Source organism: Neolamprologus multifasciatus, chromosome 10, assembly GCF_963576455.1.
Source record: "Neolamprologus multifasciatus chromosome 10, fNeoMul1.2, whole genome shotgun sequence".
Taxonomy (NCBI): Eukaryota; Metazoa; Chordata; class Actinopteri; order Cichliformes; family Cichlidae; genus Neolamprologus; species Neolamprologus multifasciatus.
This window is the reverse complement of record NC_140448.1, coordinates 25474930-25496430: the sequence shown is the minus strand read 5'-3', so window position 1 is coordinate 25496430 and position 21501 is coordinate 25474930. Positions and strand designations below refer to the sequence as shown.

The 21501-nt window shown below is 37.6% G+C and overlaps 1 protein-coding gene across 8 annotated transcripts in view; it reads left to right on the top strand.

Moving 5' to 3' along the window:
* Positions 1–21501, top strand: part of ncam1a (neural cell adhesion molecule 1a) — a 263858-nt gene that overhangs the window by 217845 nt on the left and 24512 nt on the right. For 3 of the 8 annotated variants that reach the window (XM_085173677.1, XM_085173675.1, XM_085173680.1), the window contains 5 exons: positions 2242–2409; positions 6128–6253; positions 7850–7864; positions 17514–17638; positions 18338–18518. In XM_085173677.1, the coding sequence (XP_085029803.1) occupies positions 2242–2409; positions 6128–6253; positions 7850–7864; positions 17514–17638; positions 18338–18518 (615 nt within the window). Of the gene's footprint in view, positions 1–2241; positions 2410–6127; positions 6254–7849; positions 7865–10544; positions 10593–13553; positions 13557–17513; positions 17639–18337; positions 18519–21501 lie in introns of all 8 variants that reach the window. The other 5 variants (XM_085173676.1, XM_085173678.1, XM_085173681.1 and 2 more) reach the window with 3 other exon arrangements.

Genomic DNA, 21501 nt, shown 5'->3' with positions numbered 1-21501 from the left:
TGGATCTAACCACCTAAAAGCAAATGGTTTGACAACTCACCAGTAAAACCAAGAGAAAGGTCAATCAGTTTATCAGTAAAATGTAAAAGTAATTTCTAAATGCAATCAGAAGCTATTTTAGGAAGCAAAGGTATAAAAAAATCTCCATCAGAAGTTCTAGCAGAGCAGGAACAAATGGAGTTGAGAGAACTGTTTCCAATAAAACCAGAAAAACCACTGCTGTATGCAAGACAAGTGGTAATGAATGAGAAGTATGGATGAAAGATTTAGAATTTATGATGAACTAATTTATCTGCTTTGCCTGTATTTAGAGCAACAGCGCGCAGATCTGAAGCATCTACTTGTGAAAGTGTAGTCAGGATGGTGTGAATTGACTTCAGATGATTAAAAGAGTTCTAGCAAAGATATGCGTGTATTGCCTGGATACAATGAAAAGTGGCATTGTGTTTGTGTATGAGGAAGCACAAAGGCATCCTGCAGTACGAATAGGGAAGAAAAACAAACCAGGACTTGGAGACACTCGGAGCACAGGCTAGACAGGCAATGGAAGAAAATTGAAATCACAGCGGAACTGCCCTTTAAGTCTTATTTTCTCGCGTTAGCTTCATTTGGTATGCAAATTGCTTTGGACCCATTAGAAGTAGAAGGTCGCTCAGGACCTTGTCTAAATGCAGGGTGGTCAGATTAATTATGGTAACACCCTGTGCTGACATTGTGTAATATCCTGTAGGCTTTTTGAGGTATTTTTGGTAATTTGCTGCATAACTCGTCTGTTTGCCTAAAGTGACTGCTTCCAAACAGAGTTATCCGAAAAAGAACCCTGTAAATAAGTCTCCACACCTTTTCACTGCAATTATGTCCGTGAGAACATTTTTGCATGTAATGTGAGGCAAAGAGCTCGACCAAACGAAGCTATTTGAGCCACGGTACTCAGTCCAGACAAGGCATCATTAAAGAAATCACTGGGTAAGCAGATCCAGGACGCGTGCAGACATATGCAGATGAGCTTATAATTAGTTTAATCCCTCTTGACAGTGACATAGTCATCCCAGTTTGCTTTTTTTTAATTATCAGCAGATGGATATCAAAGAATTAACGTGCTTCAGCCTCGCTAGTGAACCTGTTTCATTGCAATGTTCATTACACCAAACAAATGAATTAATAATAACGTGGAATAATTGTTTAAACACATATCTTAATCAGGATTTTAGTATGTGGCGGCGGTGGTATTGCTGGTAAAAAAGGTATTACAATGTCAGCAAAGTCAAAAGACTTTGCTGACAGTAAGTTTTTTTCCAGTAAGGCGATACTCTGTGCATTGACCTGATCATTTTAGGTGTTTTACCTTGACATGAACATGCAACAAAAAGGCTAGAATAAAAGAAACGGTCACTTTTTAACCAGTGATTTACATGGGACACAAATAATAGACCAGTGTACCACAGAACTAATATACTGATTAGCCTCGTAAAGGCTTCCCACTGAAAGATTAAAAACAGAATGACATCTGTTTGTCCACAGAGGAAAGTTTCATTTTGTTATTAAATCAATCCCAGGGATGAGCTGAAGTTGTACTGTCCCTGCAAACTTTGAGTAGCGGGCACACAGTTAGCACGGCTGCAACTTGGTGTCGTAATTGTTAATTAATGGATGTGAAGCATTTTCTTAAGTTTGATAACAAAGCAAATGAAAACAGTTAATGCTGATGATGTCAGCGAGGACCTTCGTCATAGTACTCACAGAGGTGGGTGTGTTTGTTATCTCAAGTGAGGACTGAAATTGCACTGGGGTAAATGCTATCCTATGTTTAGCCACAACGTGAGCACTTTTCCAGCATGGTAACATTTTTGTATTAAGCTGAAATGAGTTTCATGAAAAGAGGGAGAGAGAGAGGATAGAGATGCAAATACAGCCAGAAATATAAAACCGCTATGATAAGAGCTGCTGCTGCTGCTAGATTTCAAATTAGTAGATTGAAGAAGAGTTTATGAAGCTCTGAAACCTATTTTAAATGAATCAAACCAATTCCTAAAATTAAATATTAGTCATTTTTTTGTTGTTATTCTTTTTTCCCACACTGCAGCAGAGCAAAGAACATAGTGTGCACAATGGAAGCTAAAAGCATTTTATGAAAAGCTGTTTTTTTTTTTTTTTTTTTTTTTTTTTTTTTGCTTTTTAAAAAGCTTTTGAAAACTGAAAAAAAAAGTATTAACACATTATTTTGCCTGCTTGCCGTTGCAGAGGTGCCGTCATCGCCTGTAATTCAACAAGTGGAGCCTTTCTCAAGCACAGCAGTGGTAAAGTTTGAGGAGCCCGATTCAATGGGTGGAGTGCCAATTATCAAGTATAGAGTGGAATGGCGTTTGCCTGGCCAGGACTGGACTGGCAAGGAGGAAGATGTTGAGGATGGTGAGTCGGTCATAACGCAAACTAAATTTGCTGGATTATCCCTCCTTGTGTATAACAAGCACATGTAGAAGTGGTAGCCTTTACAGAAAATACCATTATGGAAGTTTAGTACTCGTATAGCCTCATTTAGCCATTAGCAGGAGATTGAAAATGACTGCTGGGACAAAGATTTCTCTGTATGGTTTAGGTTTGTTATGATTCCTGAGTAGTCATCTCTTCCGTACGTTTCCCCTTAGAGCCCTGAAAAACATACTTTCAGTGAAGCGCAGTGGATGGAAGGGTTGTTATTTACCACTTTCCGTGTCGGCATCAGCTGCATCATCCACACCTTAGTACCACTTAGGCCACTTTAATTCTTAGCATCCAACTGATGCATCATACTTTAAGAGCCATCCTGAAGGGGAGGACTCTAAGAGTCCATCTTTGTCAGCAAATCTATGGAATTATTCATTTCTGCCGTTAGGTAAAAAAGGCTTGAGATGTTCTTGTTAATCATAATATTTAAACATTAAATTCCAGGGTAATCCACTGTAAAGTTTGCGGCGCAAAGAGAAGCGCAGCACAGCGTTTCAGCTCCGCGACTATTATGCGTTTATGTCTAGTTCCTACATGCCGAAAACAGTTCTGCGACAACATTTAATCCAAACATGACAGTAGCTGATGTCAAGAAGAGATGTGGAACACAGTATAGCCTAAATGACAGTCAGCTCCGACACTGACAGGCCCTAGATAATATCCCCGTCCCGCTGAGGGTTTGTGGCTCCTGCAAATCTGGATGGTTTTCGTCCTGTCTGCCACATGGGATGTATCAGTCAGTGGCTGACAGGCTGTGCTGTCAGCTCAAGGCCCATGAGCCGCCTGACATGCGAGCGTGTACACAAAACGAAATGCATGGACCCACACGCAAACAGTCAGTGTTGTCAGAAATATTTCATACAGCTAGATAAACCACTCTGTCTCTAATAAATCTGAGCAATTTTGAAACACACATGCTGTGAAAGGACCCTGCAAAACACATCGTATTTCCTAAGATACTTGTAATATCATTTTTATAAAGGTCTAGCTACTGAAGCTACAATATGCCATGAAGGGAGGCAGTATATTGTTACGGATACTGAATTATCAAGTGGCTGAACTGTGTCAATAAAAAGGCTTTTGTGTCTGTCACAGTACTGTGACCCAGAGCTGCCATCACATGTTTAAAAGCAGTACTGCCAGATATAGATACCACACCCATATAACTGTGGGTCCATGCTATATAGGTACTGATGCTGCTGTGTGCACACACATAAAACAGCCTTACTTCTGCACTGTGTAACTATTTCTGCACGTACTAACAGATCATATGTAGCTTCATTCATTGTGTATCCATATAGTCTGTAGTAATTTCTTTGTAAATTTAAAATACTCACATTTGCTTTCCCATAATGCATAAAGTATACAGTGCAGAGTGGATCTTAATGGTAATCTACCTCAGTGCTTGACTGGTATTTCTCACTGATGTGTTTTTGATGGCGCGCAGTGGTTTTGGGGCCACGGAGCATTCAGTTCTATACATGAAAATACTCATTTTGTTTTTGGCTTTAGTTTGAGATTTATTGAAAATATATACGAGCTCGCACTATTGATAGGCTGATGTTGCTATAAATTCAAATAAGCATTAATTAAAAATACATCATTTTAGGACATATTTCTAAAATCAGTGAGCATATCAAGTAATATTGCACATTATTTACCTACCTTTTGACTGAAAATGATTAATACTAATCTGTACCTGGATATTATACATTTTTATAATTAAATCTAGTCACAAATCCTTAATACTAATAATCATTTTCTCAGATACCCAGTATCTGGATGTCCTTTTATATGTTTTTAACCAAATATTGAATTTTAGTCCTTACTGTTTATGGAAATAACAGTAAATTTATAAAGTGTATTTTTCACATTGTACACATAATTACAATATTAGTGCTGCAGTAATGTCGAAAGACACTGATTAAGATACACTGAATTTAATAACGTTTTATTTGTGGAGAAAACCTTTTACATAAGCAGAGGCAACCAACATGCACCCCCCCCCCCCCCACCCCTTTCCCCCATAGGTATATTACTTTGGGCTGGCTGTAAAATTTTAATCTGACCATTAATGGACTCAGCAAAGACATCAGTTTTATGCTGCTGCTAAAAGCCCAGTTCTCAATTCATCTGCTCTAATGCTTGAAAGCTGTATTCATGCAGTTTCCCCGAGCAGCCTTATGCTCAGCTCTTTCTGCAAGTCCGTCTCACTGATACATAAATTTGAGACATAAATGGTCACAGTAATGGAGAGATGTTTCTCAGTTGGTTTTCGCAGCCTAAATTTGTTCTCATCCATGAAATTACTATTCTTTGCATAGCACACTGAGAGATCGGCCAACTCAGTTTTATAACAAATGTCAAGACCGTGAATGTGTATCGTGACTGAAATCTCAACTGTTCCTTGGAAGGAACAACGTGAGTGTCAAAAGCAAAATTTAAACTTAAAAAAATCTTAAAACTGAGTTTTAGAAAGTAATAATTTTATAAGATGTATTACACTTGAATTTAGATTGTTGTTGTTGTTGGGAGATTATTGGTTATATCAGTGGAATTTACCCACAAAAATGGCATTTAAAGATCACTGCAATGGCCTTTTAAAAAAAATAATACACCTGAGCGCTCTTGTATAACAATAGATCTTTGATCCCCCCCCAACAATAGAACCTGAAATATAAAATCACAGAGCCCCTCTGCAATTACAATTTATGCCCTTCTTGGGATTTGTTTTTCACATATACAATTAAAATTAATAACCCCTCTATTGGTCATTGTGGTTGCTGTTTGTATGCAACTGAGTCATTGTTATAAACTCATTAAAATTGTAGTTCACCTGTGGGGTCCTGGCATCAAGTGTCAACAAAAAGCTTTCAGCATGGAATTACTGCCTTGGTTTTTTTGGAGTTCCAAGGTTTCATGTAGGAAATAGTCTTCTCCTAATATGGACCAGGCCAGCGCTCCCTAACCCCTGGGCCTCGGACCGGTACCGGTCCGTGAGTCGTTTGGTACCGGGCCGCGAGAGTTGAAACTCAGGTGTGAAATGTATAGTTTTCAGGGTTTTTATCAGTTTTCAGCATTATTTTGTTATCGCTTTTATCGTTAACTTGGTTTTCCTGGGTCTTTTCACGTGTGTTATGAATAAATCTTCTTTTTTCGGTACCGGTACCAGTTTTATTTTGTTGTATTTATCCGCGACACCTTAAAGGCCGGTCCGTGAAAATATTGTCCGTGGCGCAAAAAAGGTTGGGGACCGTTGGACCAGGCCACAGCAGGCATCCCGCTGAATCATTCTGAGCAACTTATAGGAGAAATACCCCATTTTTATTATATTGTGGTGAGCTTAAGCGAAAGGAGGAGACAGAGATCTCTACTTTGGGAAGCAGAGCAAAGTGTGAGTGTAAAAAACAAAATCCAAAAAAATGAGAGCAATCTTGAACGGGTGGACTAGCGCATTACTCTACTGCGGCCTATGAGAAGGTAAGTAGCACGCAGGCAGCCACACTGATGGTTTACCAACCTCACATAAATTGGTAAAAGCCAACATGATTGGGTCACATATGAAATGTTCCCAGAGTCTCAGTTCTGAATTCCTTGGGTCACTGTGCACCTTCATGGAATAACACCACCTTGCCTCCAACAGACATGACCGGGATCACCATCACTAATTTGAAACCAGAAACTACATATGAGGTCAGGATGTCCGCCATCAATGGGAAAGGTGAAGGCGAGAGCAGCCAGGCCAGCACTTTCAAGACTGAGCCAGTCCGTAAGTACTCCCCTCGCTTCTTGCTCCTGCTCTAAGTGCTCCTCTGACCCAAATGCTTTGAACCTAATGCCGTAGCTCACTCCGCTGCCTCCCCGTGTCTAGCTGTGCCCAGATGCTTTCACCCTTACGTTCCTCTATTCTCATGCCAAGCCCCCTGCGCAATCCTTTTCCATCCAGGCCAGAAGAAACGATAACTCACGACGACGCCGTCACTCCATGATCCGACTTTGTTAATAGGGTTAACGATGCAACGTGTAACCTACCTCTCCTTCATCACCCAGCACTTTTATGTACCTCTTTTTTTGGTGAATGTTTGCAGCGTGTAAGTCTGAATGAACCCTCGTCTTCATAGCCCACAGCTCAGGTGATTTACTGAAAGCTTTCTGCAAAGTACGTGCGCATTCTTAAAGCTGATTTATACTTCAGTGTGAAGGAGTGTTGTCTCTGTATTTATAGTTCAGTGACAGCATGCATTTTTAATGTAGCAGCCACACGTCGAGTCCTGCTGAGAATTGTTTATATTTTCTGATAGTGATGGCGGAGCATGATGAATTACTGGATATTTTAGAAGGTCAAGAACATTTTCTATTTAACGGCGTTAAAGCGGGTTTTGTGGATATTCTGGACATATTTGTCATTGCCCTTGGTGCTTCCTATATATCACAGCTTAGTTAGTTAGACATATGGGGCAAACTTTACATCAAACAGCAGGTATGTGACACTTGTCATCACCAGGATGTGTCGGCCTGACATGAAATGTGACTTTGAGTTTATTTTTGTCACGTGCTTCTCATTGAAGTATAAATTGGGCCAGATAGTAGTGTAAATGCGCGCACATTCTGCATTTTGAATCTCTTTCAAATCCAAATCATATAGCAAAATGATCCAGTAACTGCAGTTTAACATGATAACAAGTGATTGCACATTGTACCATAGTAAAAAATAATAAGGATGTAAATTCACGGGAGAGGATACAGAGCTTTTTATCAGTCAGCACTTCAAACCAAGGTCAGGAATAAATCTTTGTCTTATTTTGTGCCTGCCTTCATGTCACACTTCCATTTGTGTGCTTCTTCATCCTCCCCCCTTTAGAAGTAGCTCCTCACCATCCTTTTATTTTGCTTGCAGTAAAAAAAAAAGAAATCTCTTCCATGTGTTCATTATGCTTATTTTGGAAACCCTTTTAACTTGAAGTTCAGCTCAGACGTTACAAAAATTGACTAAAATTTGATGGAGGAATCATATTAGATGCTGTAATCAGTTTGTTTTATTGCATCAGAGTGTGTGTGTGGGGGGATTATCAGCCGCAAACCCAGATTCCTTACCTTGATCGACACCTTGAAGTCATTAAAAGTATTTTCTACTGTAATTGCTGATACAGTACCAGTATTATCAACTGTAAAACAGAGAGAAGCAGAGCTTTCTGTGAACAGAATACTCAGTAAGGCACAACAGACAGTGGGTTAACGATTTGACAGGGCAGCTGGCCTCTTTCATTGATCATATTTCTCATTTCATTGTGTTTTTTTCTTCTCTTTGTTTTATTGTTTTCTCATCTGGTTTTTCATCTGTTCTCTATTCCATTGGACTTCTCAGGGTATTCTGTCACAAGTAAGTTTCTGTCCTCCATGTCTTGGCCGCTTTATATTCGTCTGCATTTTGTCTCCATCCTCCCGTTGTATTTTACCCTCACTGTTCTGTGTTAAAAAAAATCTTGAGTGGTTACTAAATGATGCTACAGCCAACTGGATGTAAGAACTGATCACACAGCGTTCCAGAGAATCATCATCCAGTGCCCCAGAACTATGAATTTTCTTTTTCCCCCCCAACCAATCAGCATTAGTTTTTTCTTCTTTTTTTTCCCTAATATGGCAAATGGATGAATTATATGCAGTGTCAGGATCATTTTAGAGATATTTGTGTGATGGTCTTAAAGAGCAGGTTGTTTTCTGCAACAGTCCTGCTTGTAATTCCTGTTTTTTTAGTGTTTTTTTTCTTTAAAAAAACATTATGTACTTCTGCATTGCAGTAGTTCAGTCAGTGAATGTTATACAAGGAATATACTCTCTTCAGACTATGACTTCGCCTAAATTAAAGACTATATATAGTTGCATTATCCGACGATGTATGGAATCATTTCTGGTAATTATTTTAAAAACCAGGTGTCTTTGCATATATTTTATGTATATTCCAGTCTTCATCTGCCCCAGATCTTTTGGGTTCCCATTCTTTTGATATTAGACGTTTTCAGACACAGAGATTAATATCTGGAAAGTAAGAAAATAAAAAAACTACTAGTTTGCAGTAGGTTACTGGAGGAGGGAGGTGTAGCTTTCTTTGAGAAAAGACTGTGCTTACTGTTACACAGGAAGAGGTTTTAATATCTCGTAAAATACAGAGACCCAGAAGCTCAATGCATTGTATCTTCCTTAATAGAAAAATACACACATACACGCACAGAAAAACATTTCACCAGTTCACTTTATCTACAACCTTTAGAAGAATGTTGAAAAGTGAAAAAATACAACCAAATACTGAAACACTGCAGTGCAAGTAAACTTCAGCAGAAAGGTTTCCAGCCAGAACTAAAAAGTAAATGGCAAGCATGAGAGCTGTTTTCACAGCTCGACATGCTTGCCATTTCCATTTCAACACAATAGTGTTGAAATGGAAATCGGATTTGAACCTAGGACCTTTTTGTCCTGAGGCAATAGTGCTAACCACCAGTGCCTCATATTAAGAAGGTCCAGGGTTTGAATCCACCAGTCTGCTGGGACTTTTTTGTGTGGAGTCTGCTTGTTCACCGTTTGGGTTCTTGAGTATTTTGGCTTCGTCCCACAGTCTAAGGACATTCTAAGTTGGCCGTAGTTGTGAATGTGATTGTGTGAATGGTTGTCGGTCTCTCTGTGTTCGCCCTGCGATAGATAGGTGACCTGTCCAGGGCGTACCCTGCCTCTCGCCCCAACGTACCCAGCTAATCGTGATTCTAAATGAGATAATCAGAAGAAATATTTTCTGATTACATTTTCTTCAACACAGTGCACTGACTTCATAGTACCACTGTCAATATAAAGCTTCAATTCCAGAAGCATGACTGGGAAATGTGCAGCTGTTTACATTGTGTGTATGTTTTCTGCCATATAATACTTTTAGGGACAAATAAGTTGCGTCTTTTTAAAAGAAAGTTAAAGAGAAGAATTTAATTAACTTGGTGTAAAGAGTGTAATAGTGCTGTAGCGCCTAAGTGTTTGGGTGAGTGTGTGTGTCTGATTGTTGTGCTTATAATTTTGTTAAGCGAGTAATTGTATGTTGTTGCTGTAAACAAAACAAAAGGCAGTTGCCGTAGGTATAGTAAGAAATCAATATAACATGTTACAGTCACTACTGTACAAACAAGAATGCAGCTTTGGATCCTCAAAAGTCTTACAAGCGCTGCAAAATTTTGGTAAATCTGGCCATAATTTTATTTTCATAAGAACTTCATTTAATGCTACAGGCCTGAGCTTACAAAAGATAAATGAGCATAATTTCTGTCAACTTATAAGTTGTTCATTTCAGCCTTTTATGCATTCTAAATATCGACAAGCTATAAGCAGCCACGGTCTTGAATCCAGGGGGGCTGTAAAGACCTGAGCCCAGTATTTCAGGCAAGCAAATTCCAAATCTGTTTGCAAATATCTAAAATGCATGTATGCATGTAATGTGGGAGGAACCTAGGGAACCACAGTTGTGAACCATTTGGCTTCAGTTGGATCAGTGGGAGGACATGAACAAACCTATTCCTGTAAACTGCCTAAATGTTATGATTCTTAGTGTATTTGCAGCCCACTAGTTTACAATATCTAACACTTGAAGAACTATGAGCTTTTTAAACTCTTAGATGAATAGCTGTCAGTGGTTCTCAGCAAGAAGAAATGATGTCTTAGCAAGCGCTCACATTTCCATTGCTGTTAAAGAGCAAAGATCTGAGCTTAGTGAGCATGTAAATGCTACTGGTTGGGCCAAAATTACACAGTAATTTTTGTGTTCTTATAAGTGGCACAATGCACCCTGAGAGAACCAGTATATAATCAGTGTGAAAATATCAAATTTATTCATATCATTTCATGTCCATACTTAACACATTAATATGTCAACACTCACTAGTTAGTATAGATGCAGAAATATAAGATTTGTCAGTGATCCAGGCAAATTCTTTATGACCAAGAGACAAAAAAACCAGTCCGATCCTTGAGGGTTTTTTTCTGTTGAGGACTCCAGCGCCTCTCATTTTGTTTTCACCATCTTTCAGTTTCATCAGAGATACCACCCCCTATTGCTGCCACCAGTATGGCCCGTAGTGAGTATGCCAGTCCAGCAGTGTGCGCTGTGTCTCTTTACCTCTCTTACCTGCTTGGCATTGCATCTAGTTTTCATTTATATTTGTTGTGGGTCATTAGAGGGCTCAGAATCCCTCTACAGAGTGAAAATTGACAAAGAAATCGAATAGCTTTGCTAATTGTCTCAAATACTTAAAAATTTAGATTTTTACTAACACTTAAAGGTTAACCATCTGACATAGTGTTGTGTTTGCAGAATTAACACAACTTGCCTGTTCATTAATGTTCAAAATTAGATTCTTGAGACCGGTGCTGTGCAGTTGGAATATATATCGAGTTTGTTTTACCAGGCCTGCTTTATACCTGTCAAAGTAAGCAGCTCAGTAGATAGAGGATACTTACTGTAGTTTAATTGCTATTTGTAGAGGTATCATGCTAACACCTTAGTATAAAGTTAGGTGGTTTATAGAAAACTCATAACACTACATCAAACAAGTTGTTTATGCTATTATTTGCTATAAACATTAAGGTAGTATTGTCCATGCTAACACCTCATACTCTGTGTCATAACAGAATACTGCAATGTCCATACTTTTACTGAGTAAAAACATTCGTAATTTAAGCAAATTCTAGTGTACTTACATGTTTAGTTGATCTTAAAGTAGATTCATATTTTGCACCATTTCTTCTCCTAAAAACAAAGCTAAACATCAATTCAGCGTATGTTCAATGTGCCATTTGTTCACACTAACGGGCATGGCTGCTAATGACAAATGAAAGCTAATTTTCAGATGTATCTATTTATTTGTAAAAAAAAAAAAAAAAAAATCAGAAGAGTGCAAAAAAAGGGAAGGCACCCGCCAAATGATCAAACAATTTACTATTAAGATCTTACATACTGAGGAGCTATTAAAGTCACATGGACTGCCCCTCATTATATAACTCCTGTCTTGTAATTTACACTAAGATGTGTATTTTTATCTTACAATGAGGAGTTGCAATTGAACAAGCACACTTTTAGGGTGCAGTATATATATATATATATATATATATATATATATATATATATATATATATATTGGTATTCCCTAGTATATCCTAAATGCAACACTTCATGGAAAGTAGCCATTCCAAGAGCCATTGTTGCAATTCCTATTTCCTCAGTCTTTCCTCAATATACAGCATTGTAGACCTTATTAAAAGTTGTCACTAGATATTGAAAGCTATTTCTGGTTCTTACCCTGTTATCTGTTTAGGTGAGACACAGCATATAGTTAAGCTGATCTGACAGTTGTTAAAGTACAGTTTGGTTGGTCCTGCAGTGTTGTTACATTCACAGCTGAACGAACCATGAGGAGCCATTCTTTAAAATGACAGAGGGATATCTGTCTTCTCTGTGAATCTTTCAGTTGTTTCATCCACTCAATTTAATCACAACTTGTTTTCTCCCAGATCGCTCATGAGTTGAATCCTCCCCTTAGTGTGCATTCAGTCCATTTCTGTCTGAAAAGCCCGACAGCAGCGTGTTAACAGCCTCTCAAAATCATCCTTCATGTATTGACTGGCTACGCCAGAGCATGGATAGCCACTGCCAATTGTTCTTTATCTGACTGGGACTGAAAGCTGTGACTAAGTAGGAAGCAGAGGCCAGGACTTTCTAATGAATTTTTAAGGGAATGGACCAAAAATAACTTCTTCCACAAATACTTTTTGTGAATACTGAAAAACAAGAAAAAGACAGATCGCTGACACTGATCAACAAAGCCCAAGCAGACCCGGGTTGAGGTTTTTAACGTTATTGTGTGCAGTAAAATTTTAACCAGTAGCACTGCTAAGTGACTAACCTGTCTGACTGCTTATTGCTGTCATTTGTGGTTTTCACAGACCTTAAAACGTCATTTTGGTTAACAGTGTGCAGTGTGTAAAGAAGCATAACATGTGTGTTTGGTCACTGGAGTAATTGCTGTAAGTGTAGTCGCTCCTTTTAAGCTCCTGATGTATGATGTGTCTGCTGTGTGAGATCTGTATGTCTCAATATTGTTCTTAACGAGTCTTTCCTTTTTGACACACCATTTTAATAACATTTGTCTAATGCAGTTGTGGCTATTCATTAGCTTGAAATAGGATGCAGCTGATGGCAGTGTATCTGCTCAGTGCTTTTACAAATGCATTCCTCAGAACAAATGCCACATATGCTTTTTTAGCTGTCGTAGAACTTATTTCTTCAGATTTTTCATGTGTTCCTATTGTTGTCTGCCGTGTTGTGTATCATACTTAGTTGGCATGGTTTTATTCCCAAAGCTGCAGAGTTTCCTCTGTTTTCATTTAAGCTCTATTGTTACCGGAAAGACACAACAACAACTAAAATTTATTTGAATTGATTTTAAAATTGATTTTCTGTTCGACATTTTCATGTTATTTTCAAAGACAATCAGCCCTACTAGAATGGGTACAAGTTAAAATTGAGATCTGGCCAAATTGTTACCAAAATAAATAACAGAGGAAAAAAATGCCAGAGGAAAAGCTGTCAACTGGATGCATGAGGCAATTCTGGGTGTATCGTTTTGGCTGAGTCTTCAATATCTTTATTAGTTTATTTGTTTGGTTATTTACTGATATCCTCAGTGTTGTTAACAGCCATAACTAAATATCCAGTACCTCATATATTCAATAACATATTTTTTATGTGTTCAAAAACTTCTGTTTATCAATTTACAATTTGTTTTTGTTGTTCTGTTTTGTCATTATGTCTTTAACATTCTTGATTTTGTTTTTTTTAATTATTATTTTGACATGTTTTCATCATTTCAAAATGTTTTGTATGTTTCCCATATGCCCCCCACCTGTCCCTGCTACCCCCACACTTTCCCTCTTTTTCTTCTTCTATGTTATCCTTTCAACCATTCATGTCCGTGGCATCATGTGACTTTGTCATGTGGCTCTTGCATGGTGCTGATGATGTCGTCTTCGCTGACCAACAGAAGGTAAATTTCCTTTGTTTAGTTCGAGACCATTACATCAGCAATAATCATGCGCAAGGCCTTTGTTAAATTAGGCTCATAGAAGAGGCATTAAAACATTTTCAGTTTTATTCATTTAGCCATTTGTTTCATCTACGAGCCATTATGTAATTAAGTAACAAACATTCACTAACCACGACTTTCATAATCAAAGCGATTACTAATAATAATAACCACAATGATTATTTTCCCTTGCATTTATAGAGTAACACCAAATTTACTCTTGGTGCCTTGATTATTTGTGTGTGGGTGTGTGTGTACAGAACTTTGTAGAATATGTGTATGTGTGTGTGTGTGTGTGTATATATGTGTGTGTGTGTGTGTGTGTGTGTGTGTGTGTATATATATATATATATATATATATATATATATATATATATATATATATATATATGTGTGTGTGTGTGTGTGTATATATATATATATATATATATATTGTATATATATATATATATATATATATGTATGTATGTATATGTGTGTATATATATATATATATGTATGTGTATATATATGTATATGTGTGTGTGTATATATACATATATATATATATATATATATATATATATATATATACACATACATATATATATACATACATATATGTATATGTATATATGTATATGTATATATATGTATATGTGTATATATATATATATATGTATATATATGTATGTATGTATGTATGTATGTATGTATGTATATATATATATATATATATGCTTAGTTGAAGCTGAGCTTCAACTAAACTCAAATTAACACCACAAACAACACTAATCTTCATAGAGCCAGCAATGCAAGAGTGATGTAAGTTTGAAGAATTAACATGTAGAAAATTCAGTTTTTTTTCTCTGTAGTGCCAAATCACAGCACAACAGTCATCTATCTAAAGCACAATAAAACAGAGAAAATAGACAAAAGATTTTATACACACGTTAAATTGATGCATAAGATCATGTTCAGATCTGTTAAACCCACTTAAACAGCCTATATCCTTAACTTGGATCAATAAGTAGACCACTGCATAATAAATAATGACAGGATTTTGATATTTTCTCTTTCTGTAAGTGTAAATAACTACATTCTGAATGTGAAACATTCACATTTACAAAACAGTCACAGCTTGAAATGTCTTTTGAAAAAAGTCAGTGCGTTTTCAACAATGCATCTTAAAATTTGTAGATAACAGTGGGCCATTACAGGCGCAAAATCATTCCACACCCAGTATTCTGGAAATAAAACTATAATAGCGTTTCATTTGCTGTTTGAATTCCATTCAAACAGCAAGCTGCAGATGTGCTCACATTTTTAAACTTTGCAGACATCTTCGCTCCTGTGTAGTAATCCTGGTACAACTGCATCAGTAATACCAGTGCATTTTAGCAACAGATTCAAGATATTAGTGCAATTTTTAAACTTTGCAAAGCCATCGTGCACGTTTTCCAGCTATGCCTGACGCCTAGGCACTATTGGATGTGCTGCAGAGCAAAGTGCTACTGAATGCATATGCTCAATTTCATCTTTCTTTTTAAACATAATTTTTGAGTTCTCACCCTGGTTAACATAGAAGTTATGACTAATTAGAAAAATCTTTAACAAAGTCACACATAATTGTGTCATATTATGTTTCATGTAAAATGTGTTGTTGTTAACATGATTTGCCTTTAATATGGCCAAATGCCTTCACAGATAGCATTGCAAAGCATTTTTTAAACCCACTCTTCCGGTTTTGTAACAAACCATTTCATTATGAATTCTTTTTAAACATCATGAGAGCAGCCCCACAAAGTGCCACTAACCACAATTTGCATTGCATGCATTGTTAAATATAGTCACCCACAAGGCTAATGTTTCATATTCTTCCCCTGGAGAGCTACATAGTTCACACTGTTTTACCGGTTGGACTCACAACAATCCTTTGCATTACTGCAGCATGCAAGTTTATTTCCTTTTTCTTGTTGCATCCTCTTTCTTGTTGTTCAGCTGTTCTTAAAGAAAATGTCTGTCCTACCTGCATGTCTCTGTATCTTTGATGTAATGTCTTTCTAGTAGTTTGCATATGCAGAAGTGCTAACATTGGGGACATCTTTTTAGTATTTGGAAGTCATTGAGACGATTGGGCAATGTTAAAAACATATATCTTTTTTTTTTCATTTGACCTGAACAAAGACTCCAACTTTGAGACATTTACTATTTTCAAAATTCACCTTTCTTTTGTAATAATTCATACTGTTAACAATCGCTCACATACAGCACTTATGAGATGATTTTCAGTTATGATCTATGAACTCGTAAAACTTAAACGAATTTCTTTATTCTACAGAATGTTTTTAATAACTTTGTTGTATACTGTCTGTGTGATTAGCTTGGGCTGCATGTGGAACCACGCCATCCACATGCATGTTAGAGCGAGGCCATGGGTGGTGTTTCACACGATACCCTTCTGAATTTACAGCAGTGGGCCAAATTCCAAGCTTTGCATGTGTAGTTTTTTTTCATTCTAATCTTCCACTTTCTCTGTTTTAGCCTTCAGAAATATTCACCTAACCCAGAATGATGCTGAATGTATCAATGTCTGCCTGTCACAGAGTTACTACTGCTGTAACTAATACTGTCTGATTCACTTTCAGCCTGTGTCATGCTCACTTCTGCCTGGTGGGATGCAGTTTTTTAGAAAGTGTGCTTATTTGATTACTTCAAGAAAAAGTGCCTTCATGCATATTCATTTAATTAACTACAACCACTAACACTGATGTTTGAAATGTTAAATACCGAATACGTGACTTTGTTTTTCTTGTGACTATCACAAAATGGATAAGTGTATATATATATATATATATATATATATATATATATATATATATATATATATATATATATATAGAGGGAGAGAGAGAGAGAGATTTTTTGGTTTACCTCCTTATTGAATTTCTATCAGTAGCATGCATGTAGAAATTGCAGCACCACTCAGCCTTTCTGTTACCTGCTGGTGTGGCTGTTACTTTTAAGATTGTTAGCACAGGGCAAAGATTATAGCATCACAAGGTAGGGGATTTAATAACATATTAGCAAGGCTAACTGTGTGTAACCAATATGCACATAATTGATGAGTTTGGGTTGTTAGTCTCCACCCTTATAGCCTTAACAGTGCCACGAAGAGCTACAGCGCACACACACACACACGCAAAAAACACATTGACCTCCTTTCCCACAAGACTATGTAAATGTTATTAAAAGTAATAGAGGAACATGTCCAATCAAGGCCTACAGGCTCATTATCCAGCGACCCAGCAGTCATTACTCAGGAGGACAGAGCAGATAATGAGGGCCTCAAGGAGAACAACACCTCCGCCTGTGGTTCTGAGGCAGCCACGTTGACCTCTGTTGCTTCTAGTCGTCCTGGAAGTAATATTCCAAGTCTGTCTTTAATTATCAGATACTCTTCTCATGGAGGTTATATTTCTTTCAGTGGGTCCTCCAAACTGAACACGTAGATGTACTATTTTGGAAATCTTTTGATGGGTGCCCCCTGATCTGGCACTGCTGTGGTTAAAGTTTAAGTTTAGGCGCAAAATCTAATGGCTTGGGTTAAACAAATAGTTCAAGGGTAATGAAAGATTTTGGTTGTTGAGAAATTAACATTAACTAAAACTTACTAACCGAGGTTAACATTGATTGCATTATTTTAAAACTAAGTTATTATTTGAGGTGAAGGCTTGAAAATGATTAATGTTATTGATCTGCTCCTGGTAGACACTGGTGAAAAAAATGTGTCTATTGTAGCGCAGTTTTCTTTTCTTTTAAGATAAAAAATTTCAGACATGTTAATTAATGTAGGTAGTTGGTGTTTAAAGGTAAACATGTGTTGATGCAGTAACCACCGTTTGTCATCTAATCATCATTCCTTGGTTTCCTGTTTAGGGGAACCCAGTGCTCCCAAACTGCAGGCCAAGGTGCACAGCCCGGGCAATTCTCTTAAGATCAACTGGATCACGCAAGATAACGGTGGTTCCAAGATTAAACATTACCTGATCCGATACAAGGCTGTGAGTATTTCTGGCAATGGGGGTAACTTTTTGTATGCTTCAAGCATTTGATATAAAAACAAAAACAACATAAAAAAAAAAAATAACAGTTACAATAAAGTAGTCAAATCTGGCTAGGGCTTTGAGCAGTGGTAAATCTACTGGAATCTGTCAAAATATGTGCCTGCTAATGACTCCAAAGCATTTTAATCATCATCATCCAAGTCATTTCCCCCTTTCAATTTGTATCTTCTACCTCTTTGGAATTAACAGTTGTCACTAGGAAGAAAGGGTGACTGTAATTAGACCAACCAACCCTTACAGCAGACTAGTTTTCCTGCAGTGGCGGTAATATAAAGTTATGTTCTCATGCAGCACTTGTCCACTGAATTATAACTATGTATTCAAAAAGATTCATTACTAACCTGATGGAAAAGATAAATGCTTAAACACCACTTTCATTTATTCTTATAAGATCTACTTGTGTACAATTTGTGTATAATAATTGGTGAGTACTTTATACATTTAATTATTTTCTTGTTTTTTCCCTCATTATTAACGGTTTCGGACCAGGTTAATCTCTTTGGAACTGAAATGTTGAGAAAGACCATGTACTGCTTTTATGTCATCTCAAGAAGAGTTTGAGACATTTGTAGATGATCTAAAATTAGCTTTTCCTTTGAGAGTGTTGAATTGTTCCTGTCTACATCCCTTTCTCAGAAGCGTGTATCTGACTGGAAACCAGAGCTCCGCCTTCCCAGTGACAGTACCTATATCGTCCTGAACAGCCTGGAATGGAACACGGAGTATGAGGTTCACGTGGTGGCAGAGAATGAGCAGGGCAAATCTAAGCCCGGCATCCTCACCTTCAAAACAGATACAGAGCCCACAACTGTCCCAGGTACTATTCCCATCATACCTACCCCGAGCATCCACACACACCAGCCACAGTGCACATAGGCTTCTACCGTGACCAGAAAATCTATTATTTGGATCTTTGACTTTCGCTAGGTGCTTATTCAAAGCTTGCTGGCTGCAGGGTCGGTCATGAATAATCTATCTCTGTCTGTCGCATGGCAGAGGTGTATTGTTTTTACTGTTTTCATATCTGGTAACCAAAAGGAGATGCACGATGCAAACCCCATTGATGCGTAAAGCAAAGACTCTATTATAAGCCGAGGGACACGTAGTGGTGTGGCCTATACAGAGTGTTTGAAATGAGCACAAACTTTAAATTGCATTCCCATTGGAAATGGGTTATTTTCTATTGTGAAAATATTTGCATATGTTTCAGTAAATCACCCATTTCTCATTTTGGGGGGAAATTTTAAAGAAAAAGTGAACCTGGTGCTAAACGTTTGCACAGTACTGTAACTGTAAGGTTTATAATCCAGGTATTATATATAATATCACACAAAGACTTGATCTAATGGTGTATTTTGAAGAGCTACTTTTGGGGAGTTGGGGATTTTTTAAAATGAGATTTACATTTAAGGAACTAAACTAACTTGCCCACTAAGTTTACTATAGTAGATGACCTTAAAATGCCCAGTGCAACTAATCTAACATTGTTCTACAATAGTTAATAAGCACAGGCTTTGTCCTTGTAGGCCAAAATGGGTTTTTAAATGATAAACCAAAGACTGAACATGGCATGTGTGCACCAAAAGTTTGATGTCAGTAGAAATACACAAGTGACTGGAAGCTGGGTCATTTGAAATCTATTTTCATTTTACCCCCAGCCTACGCTCTTTGTTTCTAGTTCTCTGTCAGTGCCACACTTTTGTTTTCTTTAATAATGTCATCTCCACTAAATCCTCTCTTCGTGGAGGAATGAATTTCTATGCACAGAGCACCTTTTTAAAACACTGCACTCGCTTCAAAAAATGTTGAAGCCCAGGCAGCACAAGATCAAAAGTAGCTAATGAGTCCATATGACAAGCAGAGGCATCCTCACTGCATTTCTCCTTGGATATCCGGCTCTTCCAAGTCTCATTACTTGTTATGAAGTAACTTCAACTCCTCGATCTTAATGTCCAATGATGTGAGAACAGACTTCAGTCAGACCCAGAGAAAACAGAGTTTTGTCCATTTATTCCCAAATACACAGGTGGTCACGGTCGGCCTTTGCTCTGTTGCTGTGTTGTGTGTAGAGTGCACTTTTTAACTTGGGCTGCCTCCCCACTTGAATTAGCTAACAGTTTCAAATTCTTTGACATCTTACACTCTGTCTGTGTTTCTTTTTTTTTGTTTCATCCTGTTTTTCTTCCATTGTCACCCTCCCTTTCACTATTCGCCTGCCCTTTTCTTCTTTATGAAAGGAAGCGTTGATTGCCTCAGTCGTATTTTCCTTTAACTGTCAAGTGCACGCTGTGAAAAAGATTTCACCCGAAAAATCGAAATCACTTATAAAATGGCCCACTCTTTAAACGAATGTGCCCGAAAACAGCCCACAAGTCATAAACACAAACTAAAATATGTGCCTTGCTATAGATTTAAAAGTACTGACGGAACATTTTTATAAAATAATACACAAAATTAAGCCATCAAGTAGTAGGACAATGCTGTAATCATTTCCCACCAGTCAAAGCAGACAATTACACTCATCAGCTACTTTGTTAGGCTCACTTTGAAAGTGCTGAGCTGAACCCTGTTTTGTCTCTAAGAGCATCTTAATTCTTTGTGGCACATAAAGATATGTAAACTTTCCTCAGAGATTTTGTACATATTGACATGATAAATATAGACATGATTTGAGTTTTGTGGCATTGGCATCCTGCTGGAAACAGCCATGATAAGGTGAGTGCACTGTGCTCATAAAGGGATAGACACAGTGAGCAACAATATTCAGGTACGCTGTAGTGTTTGAATGATCCTCAGTTGGTACTAAAGGCTTTACTCAGAATACATCCCCCCACCATCAGCAGCTTTTGATACAAGGAAGGACGAATCCATGTTTTTATGTTGTTTAGACCAAATTGTTACCCTACCATCCAAATCTCACAATCAAAACTCACAGACCAGGCAACGTTTTTCCAATTTTAAAAAACGACCTCGCAAATTATAACCTCAACCTCCTGTTTAACTGACAGGAGTTGGCACCCAGTGCAGTCTTCTACTATTGTAGGGGAATCTGTTGTTTTTCTGAATAACTTGCTTGTAACGAGAGGTTATACTGCTGCTACTGTATCAGCTCGAAGGAGCGTAGCCATTCTCCTCTGACCTCTGGCATCAATAAGGCATTTTCACCCAGAGAACTGCCGCTCACTGGATTTTCTCTGTTTAAAACTGTTTTCTGTAAACCCTGGAGATGATTGTCTGGGAAAAAATCCCAGCAGTTCAGCAGTTTTTTTTGGAACAGTCTGACCAGCCTGTCTGGCACCAACAACCTTCTCACATTCAAAGTCACTTAAATCACCTTTGCTTCAACATTCTGACGCTTGGGTTGAACTTTAGCAGATCGTCTTAACTTTGTCTGTTTGATATTTGCACCAACAAGCATTTGAACAGGTATACCTAACAAAGTGGCCAGTGAGTGTTTGTTCTTTAGAGAGCTATCATCACACACATAGCTACTCATTCAGAATTCTGTGGGTCATAGTCACTGTAGTTGAGCTTTATTATTAATCGGGATAGATTACTGACTTTTTACATCCAAAATACAAATGTTGAAGAAACTATTATATGCATGCAATCTAAAATTCATCACAATTTCAGCTTTTGAAGTTGAGTAAGTCACTATTTGTAAAAAAAATGAAGTTTAAGCTTGCAGATTCAGTTTTTTCCTAAATCATTAATGACCATACTCCATAATTTACTATCCTGCCGCATTTTATACACCATTCATTGTTTTTTGATTTGTTTGCAGTCTCTCTCTCTCTGTT